Source organism: Geotrypetes seraphini, chromosome 17 (genome assembly GCF_902459505.1).
Source record: "Geotrypetes seraphini chromosome 17, aGeoSer1.1, whole genome shotgun sequence".
In the NCBI taxonomy this organism is placed as follows: Eukaryota; Metazoa; Chordata; class Amphibia; order Gymnophiona; family Dermophiidae; genus Geotrypetes; species Geotrypetes seraphini.
In genome coordinates this window covers 31554908-31573646 of record NC_047100.1, presented here as the reverse complement: position 1 = coordinate 31573646, position 18739 = coordinate 31554908, and the positions used below count along the sequence as shown (strand labels likewise).

The 18739-nt window shown below is 39.4% G+C and overlaps 2 protein-coding genes across 2 annotated transcripts in view; one reads left to right on the top strand and one right to left on the bottom strand.

Annotated features, from left to right (window-relative positions):
* Positions 1-18739, top strand: part of SYN2 (synapsin II) — a 502630-nt gene that overhangs the window by 299670 nt on the left and 184221 nt on the right. Inside the window, exons 5-6 of the mRNA XM_033926098.1 lie at positions 974-1130; positions 4804-4893. Coding sequence (XP_033781989.1) covers positions 974-1130; positions 4804-4893 — 247 coding nt within the window. The remainder of the gene's footprint in view (positions 1-973; positions 1131-4803; positions 4894-18739) is intronic.
* Positions 8572-18739, bottom strand: part of TIMP4 (TIMP metallopeptidase inhibitor 4) — a 52793-nt gene continuing 42625 nt past the window's right edge. The window contains exons 3-5 of the mRNA XM_033926099.1: positions 17978-18092; positions 16500-16624; positions 8572-11004 (exon numbers count right to left, since the gene is read on the bottom strand). Coding sequence (XP_033781990.1) covers positions 10807-11004; positions 16500-16624; positions 17978-18092 — 438 coding nt within the window. The 3' untranslated portion in view covers positions 8572-10806. The remainder of the gene's footprint in view (positions 11005-16499; positions 16625-17977; positions 18093-18739) is intronic.

Sequence of the window (18739 nt, the reverse complement as noted above, 5' to 3'; positions counted from 1 at the left end):
GAGTCACCCACCGTACCACCCGATTCGGGTAAGCGCAGGTATCGGTGGGTGGCTTATTTGCGGGGGGGGTGCTTTATTTTACATTTTTTTTCTAAAAAGGGGGGGCTGTCTTATTTGATGGCCCTGCCTTATCATCGGGGAAACACGGTAGAAAAAAAAAAAAAAATGAACAGTTAAGTCCCAGTTTTTGCCGCTGAGACTCTGCCCTCTCTCACTGTAAAATTAGACTCTACTTTGTCTTTAAATTTAAAAAATGTGTGTTGTTTTAAAAAACAATTATGTTTTTAGATGTATCTAAATAAAAATAATAACCAAAAATTTATCTTTTTTTATGTCATCTTAGCATATTTTATGCTACAGAACGAATTATTTTTTTTAACATGTATTGTTATGGGAAAACGCGTTTCACATAACGAACTTTTCGCATAACAAACTTGCTCCTGGAACGAATTAAGTTCGTTGTGTGAGGCACCACTGTAAATTAGAATTGTAACTCTGATTTACAATGCTAGGTGGCCAAATTTAGGAAAACCAATAGCAGGCCAAGTGTACACACTGCTGTATAGTTGATGATATCATGATTATTTTAGAATGCATAGAAAATAATATACAACAGTAGTAGTGTTATCAATGATATATGAGTGACTGAAATTTCAGCATTTAACTGGAAGAAGAGCACATGATATACTAGTGATAACCTAGAGTTACCATATGACTCCAGAAAAAGGAGGAGGGATTGAGACATCCGGGTTTTACTTCTGTTGAAAGCAATGGAAGTAAAACCTGGATGTCTCAGTCCGTCCTCCTTTATCTGGAATCTTATGGTAACCCTACTCATACCATTCAGAGTGAATATTATATGGCTTGCTATCTTCTATTTCTTCTGCTCTTTCTTTTCCTTTACAAGCTTTTAAGATAATGAAATTATTCCACAATATTAATAGATATATATGGTTTTGTTTGTTTTTTTTAGATCGATAAGACCTGACTTTGTTCTTGTTCGACAACATTCCTTCAGTATGACTGAGAATGAAGATTATCGTAACCTAATCATTGGAATGCATTATGCTGGTATTCCAAGCGTTAACTCCCTAGAATCAATCTACAACTTCTGCGACAAACCATGGGTGGTAAGTATTAGGTATTGTCTATGTAGAGCATCCAGAGATAATTAGATATAAGTTCTTCTAAGGTTTCTGTAATCACTATTGATATCTCGCTTGAAATCTCCATGAGAAAGGAAGTCAAGACCCCATGAGAAAACAACTAATCTTATAACTAAGTGCAAATACCCTCTCAGGGGGTCATATGGTTCTTTCTGTCTATTGTGGGATTCTGATTTCTAGATATCTATATCCAGTAAAGTAATACAAGCCTTCCGCCCTCTCTCGCTGTTCTTCATAGGACATTGGACACAGGTTGGCCTTTGTTACTTAGGAACCATGGCGCACTTTAGTCACAGACATTTACACCAACTGAAATGTGGTATAAATACACCTAAATTAGGCACAAATCCCCCTTAGTCTAGAACTGCATGTGTAAATTGCAGGAACACCCCAGATTCACACGTGACCCTTCCATGGCCATGCCCCCATTTTGCAACCTCATGCAAAATTTATGCATGGATCCCATGCCTAAAAATATGCACACAGTTTTTGCAGTAATTAATTCCAATTAGCACCAATAATTGTCAAGATCCCAATAATCCGTACTAATTGGCTCATTATTCAACTAAATTTTATACACAAATTTGTGTGTGCAATAGAAACAGGCTGATGATGGATACTGTCGTTTGGATGCTTGTTACTGTTTATTGTTTATATTCTGGTTATTCTTGCTCTTTTGGTAAATTTCTTCAAGAAGATGGTAAATAAATCCAAATCAATAAAGACATAAAATATATTTGATATAGAGCTTTAATAAATTGGTTTTTATGAGATAAACCAATCAAGCTATATATAGTTTATACCCTAATGAATATTAATATCAAATTAATAAAACAAAGTCGACAAAGATTCCACAGAGATTAACAGAGAACTTCTTGAGCAATTGCTTTGCCGAAGGGTAACTATGATAATTTTAAGAAGATCTGGGGGCCATTAGAAAGTTATTGTAATGAGTGAACATTATTTTCCTTTGTTAGATATATATTTTTTTTTATTAGGGGGAGGTTGGGGGAGAAAATTTGATCGTTTTTAATAGGTTATGTTTCTACTTGAATTATGTTTATTTGTAGTAATTGAAGGTGAATGGGTGGGATGGGGGATAATTTTTATACTTTATGATTATATATGTAAGATTTTCAAGTGTTACATGTTTGTTATGTACTGGTATAATTTGGTACACTTGATGATGGATTTAAAATGAATAAAGAATTTGAAAAAAAAAACCAGAGAACTTCTTAATGAAAAGCAGAGCAGGGAATATAGAACCAAATCTAAAAGAATAAGGACAGAATCAGACACTTTCCCCATGTCACTGGTAGCAAATCCTCCACGTGTCTCTTGAGTCTCATCTGCTACGCTTGATATTAAGTGTACAGTGCTGTAATATAAGATTTCACAGCCCCATTTCTTGGGAGATCAGTCAGTCACATGGTCATATAGGTCCCACGCTCAGATGGTGAATTCATGGTATGCTTAACCTTCGAGTAATACTTCTTGTGACCTACTAAAGTCCTTCAGCTTGTTGTGTAATTGGCTACCAAAGACTGATTAGCTAAATTATTCTTATAATGGCACCACGATATTTAAAGAGAGTATTTTGCCCTTTTGTACATCAGTGATCTGATCCTTCATTAAGTGCTTGGTTTGAAACTCATTAAGTTTCTAACTGCTCTACTAATCAGAGATGACCTATGTGGTCAGCTTCTTTGTATTCTCCATGAATTGATGAACATCATTCATTTTTCATTTAAATTAGGCCTTTTAGAGTTCTGCGTCAGGAATGCTCTTGCTCTGAAGGTTAGAAGTTCACTTATCCAGCATATTCTCAGTTTTTCTTATTCTTCAGGTCTGTCTATTGAGAACTAGTTCTTTTTTTTTTTTTTAATTCTTTATTCATTTTCAAATTTACAATAAGTGTAACAATATATCCAAACAAATTAACAATAAATATAATAACACTTAATAATCATCAATGGTACAAATAATATGCTCTTATCTCCCACCCTTCCCACCCTTTCTTATCATATAATCAATACCTTATACAATATGTAACAATAAATTTACCCTACCCTCCCCCCTCACGATCAAACTTGTAAATTTAAGGGAAAAATAAAATAAAATGTCATCTAATCGGTACAATACTTTATAAATGGCTCCCACACATCCTGAAATTTCCTAAAAAAACTGCGCTGTATTGCAATAAATCTTTCTATTTTATAAACATGACATAAGGAATTCCACCAAAAATTATAATTTAATCTACTCTAATTTTTCCAATTATACGTAATTTGTTGAATGGCAACCCCAGTCATTATAAGTAATAATTTGTTGTTGTTTGTAGAAATCTGACTTTTTGCTCTCATTGCCATACCAAACAGCACAGTATCAAATGATAATGCCACTAGTTCTAGTTTATTAAATTCTTGTATAAAATCTGGTGGTAATAACTATTCACTATTCAGCCAATGGCAGTAAGGGGCTGATTCTATAAAGGGGGCTTAAAATTAGGTGTCTCTTTAGCGCCTAACTTAATTGGCAAAATACCCTTAATAGCCTCAATAATTGGTTTAAAAAAAATGTAATTGGGTGATAAGCACCTATCGCAATGCGCTTAGTGGTGCCTAACGCCTAAATGGGCGTTTCTATATGTAGAGCAAGAGTTAGGTACCATTAAGTACAATTTTTCAAAAACTTAGGTGTGCTGACAATTCCACCCTGACATTTGCGCACAGAACAAATGCGCGCTGCCCCTATGCCTTCCCGTTTGCGCTCTGAAAGGAGAACCCTCCCAACTACAGTTGTGCTCTCCTCTGCCACCATATGCATTCTCGTTTTCACTCTGAGGGGGTGTAGGGGGGAACCCCCCGCTACACTTGCGCTCTCGTTGAGAGGGGGGGTGCAATTCTGAGGGGGTGGGGGGAACCTTTACAATGATGCGCTCAGGGGGAGTGTTCAATGCCGACACGCTCTGAATTACAACATTGCCACAAAACCCCCTCCCCTCACTACACTTAAAATTCCACCTCCACAATTTCACTACCTTCATGAGCGCACTTGATGGTGCGTGAAATTGTCAGGGCGCAATTGTCCTGCGCGATATTGACGGTGTACCTAAAAACAGCACTTTTTTTTTAATATCAAATATTTCTGAGCTCCAGATTTGGGCAACTTGAACTCATTAGACTTTTGATTCAAATTCAAGTTTCAGTGAAGCGAGACTAGGGGACTCTTACTAAGCTGCAGTAAGAAGTAAAGCATGCTTACCACAGGGTAGAAGGCACTACCATGGGGCACAATCAGCCATTCCTTGGTAGCTTTCTGTTTGGTGCATGCTACCCATCCCTGTGTCTGAGGGTGGAGAGTAGGCATGCCCAGCACTAATCAGTTGCTGCAGCTACATCGCTGCATTACCTCCTAGAAAATAGGTTTCAAGAGGGGCACACGCTGAGAAAATTAGCACATGGCCATTGATAGACATAATGGGAAAAGGAGCTGTTTTATGTCTGTGCTCAAAGAAAGCTCAGCGTTTCAGAAAACCCTGTGCTGGGGCTCTCGTAGTGCAGCTTAGTAAATGGCCCCTATAAATTTTATCTTTATTTTATCATACAATATTGTTTATTTTTCCTTAATTTTACAGTTTGCCCAGTTGGTATCCACCTACAAAGCCTTGGGAGCTGAGAAATTCCCTCTGATTGAACAAACGTATTATCCAAACCACAAGGAAATGGTAGGTAAAAGCAAGTCATTATTTTGGGGATTTTGTGCTAAATAAGTAGACCATAAGTTATTAACCCTCATAGCTGAGGATTTTTGCTACTTTGTCTACTTTAAAACGGCAAAGAATGTGTAGCCTGTTGAAGGTATCTTGTATTGGGATTAATTGAATTATGGATTTTCTCTTTTGAGGGGATTTGTTCTTGTTTCTATCTGTGATTTTTTTTTTTTTTTTGCTATCTTCTCCCCCCCAACTGATACTTTAATTGTTTTGCTTTTGTTTCTGTGGCATTTGGGGGGAATTTATTTCCTATTGTAAATTAAGAGCCCCTTTTATCAAACCACAGTAGAGCTTTTTACTGTGGGCCCGCAAAGTAAATGCTCTGACGCTCATTCAATTCCTATGAATGTCAGAGCATTTACCTTGCTGGCCCACGATAAAAAGCTTTACTGTGGTGTGATAAAAGGGGCCTAACGTAGGTTCTTAATTTTAAAAATGGCAGCCTTGTAGTCACACGTGGAACTAGGCCCTTACTTTCATACTGTTCCTACAAATAAAACTCCATTGTTTTGGTGGGGGAGTGTTACTTGGAATAGAAAATCCAGCAAAACTGATACAAAAACAAATTTGTAGTTGAAAAAGATCAAGCCTGTGCACAGACAAAACCAAAACTACTTAGCCTACAATGGCTAGGTCAGTGATTTTATATTAATTAAAGCCTGGGATGGACTTTATCAAATATTGCTCTATGGATTATGAATATTGACTTTTATAAACAGCGCCAACTCAGCATCATTTTGCGAGTTGGAGAATTAATTATCTTTGTGAATCCTAATGCTGTCATTATATCCAGAAAGACAGCTGTGGTGCTACTTGGGAGTTTGATTATTATTTTACTGCTCTGTTGTGACATGACCATTACTCGTTCTTTATTCTATGCTTGAAAATAAATAAAACTTTTTTGAACTTAAAAAAAAAATAAATCTCCCCTGATCACCAGCCAAGACAAACTAATTCACCTCTGTAATCAAATAGAGCATGTCTTTCATAGATCATGTATACTGTAGTTACAAGTTCTTTGGTATACCTTAAGAGCATAAGAATATAAGAATTGACTTACTGGGACAGACTGAAGGTCCATCAAGCCCAGGGGTCCCAAGAACCAGTCATAATGTCTCATTTCACCAATGCCTAAGTGCCAACCTCATCAGTGATGTCACAATGGCTTGATTATCCTATACTTAGCTCACATAAACACACATACTGGGACAGACCAAAGGTCCATCAAGCCCAGTATCTTGTTTCCAACAGTGGACAGCTATATCCCAAGTAGTAAAACAGACTTTGTGCTGCTTATCCTTGGAATTAGCAGTGGATTTCCCCAAGGCATCTCTATAATGGCCTGTGAGATGGGGGATGGCAATGCTGCACAGTTTGATTGGGTCATGACTGAGGACTATCGTCCATCTACCTCTTCCCTGGTCTTGGTTGATGTTGTTTGTTGAAACTTGTTGGGCATAGTTCAGACAAGATAACTCTTCAGTTTCATCTAGCCTGGTTTCAGTTATTCCTAAGATGTCTACACGCTGTTCCCAGATAACATCATATGCATCAATGAGGATTCCTTAATAGCTGATCTGGCATTTACCAGGGGTGATCTGGGGGAGCTGGAAGTAGCTTGGGCATTGCAGTAATGTGATTGTTTGGGTACTTTTAGTCAGCACCTCTAGTGCTTTTGTCCTCTCATTAGTTGCTGGGGGTGATAGTTTCCACTTGTACACATCACTGAGGTTCCTGAAGTCTCTTATTCTAATGGGCCAAAGCATATTCTTGATGTTGCTACTTAAGGAGATTTTACTAGATGGCACTGCAGGCTTAAAAGACTGTTGCTTAGTAACCTGTGCTATTAAGCAAGTTTTACCAGGTGATACCACAGGACTAAAGTCTATGTTGGACCACAGCTCTAAGAGGACAAAGTCCTTCTATGTTGTAAATCAAACCAGACCTGCAAGGATCAAAGGCTTTCTATTGTATTTTGTATTCCTGTATGAATTTTACCTGGAAGATTAACACAGAGGAGGTCTAGTTTCAGGAATATATCACAGCTGTGAAGATAATTAATAGTTAATTTCATTTAACATATTGAGATGGTTGTCCTCTTAATCCCTTAAGGGGCATTTTCTATAGTGTCTCTAAGTCTGATTTGGATGTCTTGAGAAATGCGTCCAAAGTTCGGATGCCAAAAATGTCCATTTTCAAAACTGAAAGGCATCCATTTTTTTTTTAATTGCCCATTTAGACGTCTTGGTTGTCAAGATATTCAAGGACGCCTAACTTTTTTGGCCATTTTCAACCACAAAAACGTTCAGGTTCAAAACCCAAGACATTTGCACATAGAAGGGGACCACCGTTTATTCTACACTGGCCACACAGACTTACCAGCTGTGAACTTCGCATAAAGGGTGTCGGGCATACATTTCACCATAACCCCCTTCCCTCCAAAACTCCCCCCAAATCCACTATACCCATGTAACAGGGGAGAGCAAGTGCTTTAGGAGAGAGAGTCCTGCTAAATAATGCTGGACACGCCCTGCAAGGGAACAGAAAGTGTTTGTTGTTACATTGGCCCTGCCTGTTTCCATCACAGGCACAGGGAACAGTTATACTTCTAACCAACAGAAAATAGAGCTAAGGTTCTGAGTTACAGGAACAAAAATAGGTTTCTTTTGGCTTGCAGCTGTCACAACCCAAACAGCCTTGTCTCTTTCAACTATGACTGGTTCATGGTTCCATCTCACAGTGACTTAGCTCAGCCGGCAAGGTGTGGGAACCTTCCTTTCCTCTCTTTGCTCTCTCTAGGACCTCACCCTCATGATTCCAACCTGGGGCAGACGAACTCTTCCCCGCTGACTCAGCACTTCTCCCAAAACAGGGCATTCTGGGACATGTCATTTTTACAGATTGGTCCACTGCCCCCCTGATGCTTAGGGGGGACAACTACAGCCTTAGGTAAATCTCTGAATCTTTTACAACCCATCTTTCTACCACCTCGATAGCCCTTATGGCTCCAGGTGGCACATAGATATATGGCAGCATAGTGGGATTTTGGTGAGTTTTAGTGGCAGTCACACTTTCCACCATAGATGTAGTTGGTAGAGTGGGATATGGGCCTGGGTCCCCCTCTCTATGGTTTACTACACCACCCGCTATGTTACTCCAGACACCTATTTGCTCTACTAAGCGTTCCTATACTAGATGCTGCTGTTCTAGAGATAGATATATACTGTTTTATTCAGATATTTGGGGGTTAGGAGGGGGTCAGTGACTACTGGGAGAGTGTGGAGGGGTTAAGACTTAATTTTTCCAATGGTCATCTGGTCAGTTTGGATAACTTTGTGGCGCTTAGATGCTTCTAAAACGGGTCTAATTCTGACCATCTAAATGGCATCCTGGATGTCTTGGAAAATGTTCAATTAACAATGCAAGACATCCAAGTGCTAAACCCACTTATAACATGCCTCCAACATGTGCCCTATTTCCAGCTGCAGCAAAGTGGCCTTGGTGCATGAGAGAGACCCACCGTAAGGACGGCTTTAGTAAAAGGGTCCCCAAATCCACTCCACTTCTGATTCATTTGTATTCTTAGTTATTCTCAACACAACACTAGAACTTCAAAAAGGCAAGAAATCACAACATTTAAAAAAAATCCATTTACTACATAGTCCATTCAATAAACATTTTTACAGCATAACAGATGGCACATAGGTACTTATGCACTAGATTTAATACCAAAAAACTATGGAGTAATGAAAAAAGTCAGAAGATCAATCAGTATTTCAAAAATAAAGAGAGCCCATCTCGTATGGCAGAGCAGAGAATGGCTTCAATATTATATATAGCACACTAATACATATTCACAAACCCAGACATTACAAATGCATTTCAGAAAAGACACTGGAATTTTCTTGTATAATTGTTATAAATATTTATGCGAAAATTCTCCATTAGCTATTTTGGTTGTTAGGTTCATTGTTACAGAGCAGAAAATTAAAAAGCATGGCTTTAATTTTGAATATGAGCATTGTACTGAATTACAATGGCTTAACAAAAAGAATGACTGCATTATTTGGTATTTAAGGAAATTCAATGTAGCAACATCACAAAATCTACATTTGGGATGGTTCCAAGAACAGAACAAAGAGAAAGTTGATAAAGGAAAAATACAGCTGAAAATTGTATAACTGGCATGGAAAACTCATGCTGTCTGAACGTAAAGGGACCCATTGCTATGCTTCTTCATTGAGAGGGTAACCTTCAATTAAAACAAATGCTGACTTTCATCAAGTTATTGTATTCTGTGATGTTTCCTCCATTACTGAAAGCAGTTTCTACTTAATACAGATAAGTTAAGGAATGTTTCCTACCATTTAACTAACCATATTATTCTGTTACATGGATGCCAACATTTACATGCCACAAACTCACATAAATGACCAGAATCCTAGCACATACATGCATATGTACACACTTATATGTATAGATGCCAATATTCTGGTATGCTCTATTCCATAACATAGCAGCTAAATGCAGTGTAGTTTAAAGGTGGGCATACACATGCATGGGGCATACAGTTATGCATGTATATATTACAATTAGCAATCTAGGCGTGAGCATTTATACCATGCTTAAATACTCAGGCAAACGAATATTCTTTAAAGGCAAGAAGGCACTTACTCTTCTTTATAAAATAGGTTCTAAATAGCACCCTCTAGAGGCACCTAAATGTAGGCGCTCTTTTAAAGAACTACCTTATACTGGTGCCATACCGTCCTCTAAAATGTTTGCACAATGGGCATGTGATGATGCTTATGCATTTTAAAGGATTCCTAAAATACAGGTGTTCTTGAATGTCTCTGTTTGAAAACGTGACCACCTGTAGGTACTAGTAGTTGGGTTGGGATAGAGGTCCTGACATAGAAGAATAATGTGTGAATTACTGATGTATAGTTTGAAGAAATTTAGCCCATGTCCAAAAGACACAAATAAAGAAGGGTCACGTGCGAGTGTTCTAGGAAAGCTGTGACGGCATCCATGTGTCCATCGTGGAAAAAGCAGAAATGTGAAAGCCAGTGACGAGAAAACAAACAAATATAACAGTATATCTGTTTGTGATATATGTAAAGCAAGAAGGTTTACTATATGTCCAATATTAAGAAGAAACTGCTTGTGTCTGAACGTTTTGCTTAACCCTAATGCAAAAAGTGAATGAACATATGATTGAGCAAGTGCCAATCTCTGCCTTTACGGTTTGATACGAGCAGAAGTTTGAAAGCCAATGGCGCATGTGTGCTAATAAAATGGCACAATTTGCCAAATAAATTAAGTGCACAATGGTCAAGGCTGCCACACAGTTCTAATCACTTGCGCTTCTATTGTACTCGAGTGACTGGGGGGGTGTTGAGAGGAAAAAGGATGTATGGATGGCTGAGAAGCTACTTCTTGGACCTTTCTTTCTGTTCTTTTTACAGTTATTAGTCAGGAAGGGATTTCTTAAAGTAGTGTCCATGCACACAAAGCAAAAACTTATCAGAGCATCAGCTGTGCTTCCCATAGCTTTGTATCTGCTGTTGACTGGGTGGCAATTGTCAGTGAGGCCAAATTCTTATTGAGAGGCTCTCAGCATCTCTGCTTAGCCTCCGCTCAAGGAATTTTCCTAGAATAATTTTATAAGGGTCTCCTGGAAGTCACAGAATCACCCCTACCCCCTCCCTATAACCTCTACCACCCGCATATCACTGACAACTCCACAACCTCTAAACATGCACAGCACAATTTGATTCTATTTCTAATCAAGAAATACAGTAGGCACTGTCACTTCAAAGCTGTAAGCATACGTTGTCTGATAGAATAGGCCTCTCAAGATTTTTAGGGTTCACCAATATCAACAAACTCTTTCTCAGCCAGAGGTCCACCACGGTACCAGCTACAGGAGCCATCACTTCGCTTGATGCAGGCATAGTTCTTGGCTTGCTGCCCATAGAGATTTCTTTCTATCAGCCAGTCTGTCCACAGACACTCATTGGGCGCGCTGAGAGAACAGGGCACAGTGTAACATGGTGTAATCTAAATGGGAAACAGGACTTAAATTAATAAGGTTCTGCATCATTTCTCCTCTGAAAAATTGATATATATATTTTGCTTAAGTATTACAGATGCCAGAAAAATCGGCATAATTTTCTAGGAGACATTCTGATATAGCCGAGAGCAGCAATTAACACATTAACAGTTTTAGGGCTCATTTTATCAAGCAGCGGTAGAGCCTTTTACCACATGCACCCTGAGGTTGTGGGTTTATATCTTTCACTGATCCTTGTGACCTTGGGCAAGTCACTTAATCCCCCCAATGCCCCAGGTAAACTAGATAGAGTTTGAGCCCACCAGGACAGATGGGGAAACATGATAAAGTACCTGAATGTAAAACCACTTAGAATATAAGTGGTGTATAAATAAATAAATAAATCGACGCTCATTCAGTTCCTATGAGCATCAGAGCATTTGCCTTGCTGGCCTGCGGTAAACTTTGCCATGTAAATACTTTTATTTCCTTGTATGGTGCAACTATTCTAAAAAAGACTTAGACATGCTTTTAAGCCACTACAGAATTGGCTCAAAGGCCCAGATTCTATACATGGCGCCTGAAATTAGGTGCCGAAATTGAAGGCACCTTTGATTTAGGCATCTAACTTAATTTTTTAAAATGTTACTGATAATTGAAAGTGCCATTAAAAACTGATTAAAAACAATTAAAAAACTTAATTAGCTGGTAGGCACTTACAACCTTGCAGTACGTGTCTACACCAAGGCACTTATCTGGAAAGAAGGCATGTCCAGGCTAAAAACCATTGGAATCCGTGACAGCGCACTTCGATGGTTCTCCTCATTCCTGAACAACAGATCCCAGAGAGTTCTACTAAGGAAATCCTTATCTGAACCCAAACCCCACTCCACTATGGAGTGCCTCAGGGAGCCTTACTATCGCAATTCCTCTTCAACTTCTATATCAAACCAGTACTGGATACAGGGGAGCGGAGAAACACCAAATCAGAATCCACTCTTTTTCGCAGATGATTTACAACTCTACCTCCCACTATGCCGACACCGACAATGAAAAATCTCCTGTCTTGCTTAACTGAAATAAAGACTTGGATGATCGGGAACAAGTTACAGTTAAATGAGTCCAAGACAGAACTTCTCTGGATCCACAAAGATCTTTGCATATACCCCCGCCTATCCTTTTCCTGGGGCACAAAAACCCTTATATCCAAGGATAACGTCCGCAGCCTAGGAGTAATTCTCGACTCAAGCTTATCAATGACAGATCACGTTTCCAAACTAGTATCTTCCTCCTTCTACCTCCCCCAGCTAAAAACCATACGTGAATACTTCTCAGAACCAAAATTTGCCCAACTACTGTACGCTTTTGTGCTATCTCGCCTAGACTATTGCAACACAGTACTAGTGGGCCTGTCTATCAAAGCTCTCTCCCACCTCCAAAGGGTGCAAAATGCTGCAATCCGTCTCCTGAAAAATCTTTGCAATAGCTTTCTTGCACTGGCTGCCCATTCAAAAGCGCTGCATCTTCAAAGCCCTGATGTTCGCTTTCAAAACCTTCCATGAAACGATTCTACACTACATGACAACTAAACTACAAATCTACTTTCCAGAGCGACCACTGAAGTCCCAAGGAGAAAAATGACTGACCATACCTCCCAGCCGCTCCCTCAAATCTGAAACAGCCCACAAACGCTCCTATTCACATTTCATACCCAGACTATGGCACACCATCCCACCATCTGTTAGAACACTAGATGGACTTTGGAGCTTCAGGAAGGCCATGAAAACCTTCCTCTTCACAAACCCAGCGCCTTAAGGACATGCCATCAGAGTCAACGCATCTACGCCACCTAACTCTCACCAGATGCTGCTTATCTACATGTTTTATTCTCGTGTCTATATTGTAAATTATGTCATCTCTGTCCTGTCTTGATTATATTGTGGAGGTAGCTTGTAACCTGTTCTACATAAGAACATAAGCAATGCCTCTGCTGGGTCAGACCTGAGGTCGATCGTGCCCAGCAGTCAGCACACGCGGCAGCGCAACAGGTCCAGGACCTGTGCAGTAATCCTCTACCTATACCCCTCTATCCCCTTTTCCAGCAGGAAATTGTCCAATCCTTTCTTGAACCCCAGTACCGTACTCTGCCTTATTACGCTCTCTGGAAGCGCATTCCAGGTGTCCACCACATGTTGGGTAAAGAAGAACTTCCTAGCGTTCGTTTTGAATCTGTCCCCTTTCAACTTTTCTGAATGCTCTCTTGTTCTTTTATTATTCGAAAGTTTGAAGAATCTGTCCCTCTCTACTCTCTCTATGCCCTTCATGATCTTATAAGTCTCTATCATATCCCTTCTAAGTCTCCTCTTCTCCAGGGAAAAGAGACCCGGTTTCTCCAATCTCTCAGCGTATGAAAGGTTTTCCATCCCCTTTATCAGACGCGTCGCTCTCCTCTGAGTAACGCCATGTCCTTCTTAAGGTATGGCGACCAATATTGGACGCAGTACTCCAGATGCGGACGCACCATCGCCCGATACAATGACAGGATAACTTATTTCGTTCTGGTTGTAATACCCTTCTTGATTATGCCTAGCATTCTGTTTGCCTTCTTAGCGGCCACTGCGCACTGTGCCGTCAGCTTCATTGTATGTCCACCATTACCCCCAAGTCCCTTTCTTGGGTACTCTCATTCAATAACATTCCTCCCATCGTATAGTTGTATCTCGGGTTTCTGCTTCCCACATGTAATACTTTACATTTCTCAACGTTGAACTTCACCTGCCATCTCGTCGCCCATTCCCCTAGTTTGTTCAAGTCCCTTTGCAATTCTTCGCAGTCCTCTTTAGTCCGAGCTCCACTAAATAGTTTGGTGTTGTCTGCAAATTTTATTATCTCACACTTCGTCCCTGTTTCTAGATAATTTATGAATATATTATTCTGGGCTCCTTTGGGAGGACGGGCTAAGTAATTGAGCAAATAAATAAATAAAAAGTTTGGGCGTGGATTGAGTTAGGAGCCAGTAGACATCTCTTTGTTTGGCACCGGTAAATTAGTCCAAGAAAGCCCTGGCTTGGTACCTAACGTTATGATGTCTTCCAGTGCCTAAGTTGATTTAAAAATCGCAAGGCATGATTCTACAAACGGGGCCTAACTTTGATTAACTTGTTGTTTTGTTAGGCTCCTACCAAGTTGGGTGCTGTTTATAGAATCGGGGACTAAGCATGCCTTTTAAAAGAGGCACCGATTCACAGCATTGCCACCTGCTCAGTCTTGGCTTCTGAACTCTTCAGAACAGGAATAGAAATAATTTGTGCAACAATATGAACACTGATAGTATCACGAGGCCAATTTTCTAATCAATTTCTATGGAGACGAAGTATCTTACCGACATAAAGTAGCTATCTGAAAATTGCTCTCCATCTGTAAGAACTGTATTTCATTTTTATTGTAAATCGCTTAGGATGTTATAGGCAGTATATCAATCAAAAATAAACTTGAAAGGTATGCTTGTTCCTCAACAATATGTATATTATGAGCTGCAATGAACGAATGTGCTCCTGGGACCGCTGGCGTAGCGAGTTTAGGAGGTGCCCTCACCCTCTTCTCCACCACCCCGCCACGCCTTCCCTTCCCCTCCTGTACCTCTTTAGTTCTTTTTTTTTTTTTAATACTTTATTTAATATTTGTTACATTACAAAGATAAAAAAATACAGGAAAATTCACCAATTAAATAAAGAAAAAAAGAAACATGAAAATAAATATTTTTTTCACTGACACAGTCCACATTATATATCTTAACAAAAGCAATTAATATTAAACAAATTTTTCATCAGGAATAGGCTTAACTGGCAATTTAAAAAAAAATATCACCGATTATTCACAACCGAGAAAACATTTGTGAAACTTTCAATAAAGATTTATTTTTAAGGAAATCCTCTAACTGAATAGGATCCATAAATACATATTTATCACTTGCATAGGCTATCAATCATTTGCATGGAAGAAAGTTGCTTCCACTGCCAAAACCCTAGGCTTAAACTATAGGAACAACTTTCTTCTAAGCTGCGTTTGCCTGGAGACGTCAGGAAACACACTCACTCTTTCATCCCAAAGCAAAGCCTGTTTTTTCTCAAAATACAATTTTAGAATAGCCTGCTTTTCCATTTCCATTTTAAATACAAACCAACAGGGTAGCTCGTCTAGCAATTATATCTTTTGATGATTGCAGAAACTGCGAAAATATCCAAACTATCTGGAGATAACATTCTATCCATCTCTCCTTCTTCTCCCGCCTCCACTTCTTCAGGAAGTGACGTCAGAGGAAGAACCGAGGCAGGCATGGGCAGCAGGTTGAAGATGCTGCTCGCGCCGGCAAAGAACCAAAGCGGTACGGGAGAGTGGGGAGGAGGAGAGGTGGGGTGCCTCCACCAAGATGGTGCCCAGGGTGATCGGCTGTTCCCTTACTAAGCCACTGCCTGTAATCATGTCTAGGCCTGGGGAGGAAGTGTATCCATGTAGATTGTAAAATAAACACAAAGATTTGAAAATACAAACAAATTCTACTACATATATAAAGCGGGTGAACATACTTTTTCTCTGAAAATTTGGTGCAGAACTCACAGGTACTATTTGCAGTCTTTGGATATTTTGAAAATTGCCCCCTCATCCTCTATAATAAAACCCTTACCTGCGCATGCGCAGTTGACAAGTTGTGATCCCTGCTGCTGTGATTTCTGCTTCTGTGCCGTGTTGCATTTGCGGCGCACAGCAGCGTGCGGCGGTGAGAGCAACGGCAGGAGGTTGTCCTTTGAGGTGCTGTGAGGTGTCCGGCTACTGCTGCACAGGGAAGTGGAGGGGGAGAGGGAAAAGGGGCTACTTTGGGGGGAGGGGTGTGCGGGGAGGGCAGGCAGCAATCTTGGTTTGCTCGGGGGGGCCAGAGAGAGATAGGCAGGGGGCCATGGAGAAAGACAGAGACAGATAGACAAGGGGCCAGGGAGAGACACAGACAGAAAGAATGACAAACAGACAGGGGGGCCAGAGAGACAAAGAAAAAAAGACAGATAGCAGCCAAGGAGAGAGAGAGACAGAAAGAAAGAAAGACAGACAGACAGACACATCTATTCTAGTACCCATTAATGTAATGGGCTTAAAGACTAGTGAGGCAATAAACAGCCTGATCATGGACATTCCCTTTAGAAAATGCTGGCCAGTATGAAATAGAGCACAAGTTTCAGCATCTGAGCTTGCAAAGTATGCATAGGAATTTAAAATGCAGTCACCCCGTGACCCTCTGACTTTTCCTTGCCCTTTTTTGGGGGCATGAGTAAATGTTCCCACCATACAGTGACCCATGAGTGGACTTTACACCAACCAAAAGGAGGAAGATAATTTTCAGTCTCCTGACTTCCACGGCTAAAACATGACTGTGCCGAAAGAAATAACTTTGAATATTGCCCACTCCCGATAATAACGTCTTTTACTATAACAGTATTTATTTAAGACTTACTTTGCAATCGCATCCCATTTGATATCTGTGGTTGAGACTCCTCTTCTGAGATGGAGATAAGTCATCCCATGACTCAATGTAATTACACAAATGAACTTTGACTTTACCATCAGATGAAATCTGGCCTTCGAGAGGAAAAAAAATTGAATACAATGATGAGTATCATAGATATAATGGCATACAGTATGTATGGATATATATATATATATATATGTGTGTATATATACATATATATATATATACATATATATATATATATATATATATATATATATATACACACACACACACACATTGGATAGGTCAAAAGTATGAAATGCACTTCTGTCGTTCACATTACTATTTTTAACATGGGAAATAAATTAATTTAGTGAAATAGCTTTCTTTTTATATTCTTTTCTAAAGAATTGGGGGGTAAACCCAAACAATCTAAATGTACTGTTATTGATTCACCTGAGATACTGCCATAGTTAGTTTGGGAGGGTGAATTTAGCACCATTCTAATGGTCAATAATGAAGTTATCTGATAACAACCAAGGTTGATAATATGGATTTCAACTGTGGCAATTTTTCAAATATGGCAACACATTATAAACTGAATTTATGTGTGTGTATATATATATATATATATATATATATATATATATATATATATATAGCAACACATTTAAACTAGGTCAGCTCTATCTGTTAAAGTACCCAGAGATGGGAAGCCTGGTCACCAAGGATATAGCTATGGATATTTTAGGTATAGAAGGGATCAGATGGTTTGTGGGGATGGGACAGGGCCAAGCTCACGGGAACTATTTTTCCCCCGCATCATTTTCTACTCTAGAGGGACTCGGGCCCCTCTTACAGCCCAGGCCCAACCTCAGTGCACTGAGTATATTACCACAGTTGATGAGGATCCCCAGACCTTACCATCTAGTTTGAGTAGTTTTAATAAAATGTTGAAGAAACACCTCTTCTGTAAGATGAAATATAGGACTCAATCTATAGTTTTTTTTAATGCGAGAGGCGCTGGTAGCCTTTTTGCAATTGTAGGAGGCTTTACATTATTACTATTATGTTGTATGTGATTCTGTTTGTGTATGTATTTTACTGTGACCCGCCTTCGGAAAGATGGGGTATAAATAAAGAAATACAAATACAAACTATGCCCCCTCCAAAAAAATTGAGTTCTGGCTATGCCAGGGCTGATTAGGTTTCCAGGATATCCTTAAATAAATATGCATGGGATAGATGTGCACATGTTGGGCGACTGTCCTGCCTATTCATTACACATATCCTGAACACCTGACCATTGTTTGGCCAAGGACCAGAGTGTCCACTCCTTCTGTAAACAAAGAACTCATCTATCATGGTTTTAGGATGCCTTAAAAAATCATAAACCAGCACAGCCTATGTGTGCCCCAAAGCATATTCTTATAATGATGGAGAAGCACTGTTTCAATAGTCATTTCTTCCCATCTTTTTACCAGTAAGAAGATAATGCTTCTTGTTGTTGGCTTCTAGTTTCACTCCACAGAGGGATGAGTCAAAAGGTGTGTACACGTACTGCACATCTTTGACTTTCTCAAAACCTTTGAACATCTGAAAATTGTAAAAGAGAAAAATGAGGTCAGGAGAAATCTTTTTAAATTTTCCCCATTTAAGCTATTAACTTGGGACTTTACTTCTGTTTTCAAACCCCCTTTCATCTTCTTCAACAATGATAGTCCTCTGGCTGAGAAGTATGAGTTGTCGGCTCCTCTGGATATAGGCCACTGTGTACACTTATCCAGTTGGGTGTATATGTTGTACAGTGTGGCAGCTCCTCAGCTTGAGTGGTTCAATTAATAAAAATATGAATTTGAAAAAATGTTCAAAAACCAAAATCAATTTTTTGAGCTGACCCTAGTTCATAAAATAGTTGTGCTTATGCACATGATGGCACCAATAATTGGTAGTTACGAACATAAATGGTAGCCTTTAGGCCCTGATTCTATGAAGTCCGCCTAAAGTTAGGTGCTAATATCAGTGCCTAACTTAATTGAGCAATAGGCTTAATTGGTGCTGATATTAGCTTTAATTAGATTTAATTGAAAGTTATATGCCCAACTTGAAAAACTCAACTCTTTAAAAGTAGGCGCCCAACCCAGAGCTCCTACACTAAGATTGGTCATAGTTTGAGGCTGATCATGGAACAACGCTAGAAAGGTAGGAGGAGGGAGAAGATAGATGAATGCTGTAGTTGGTTG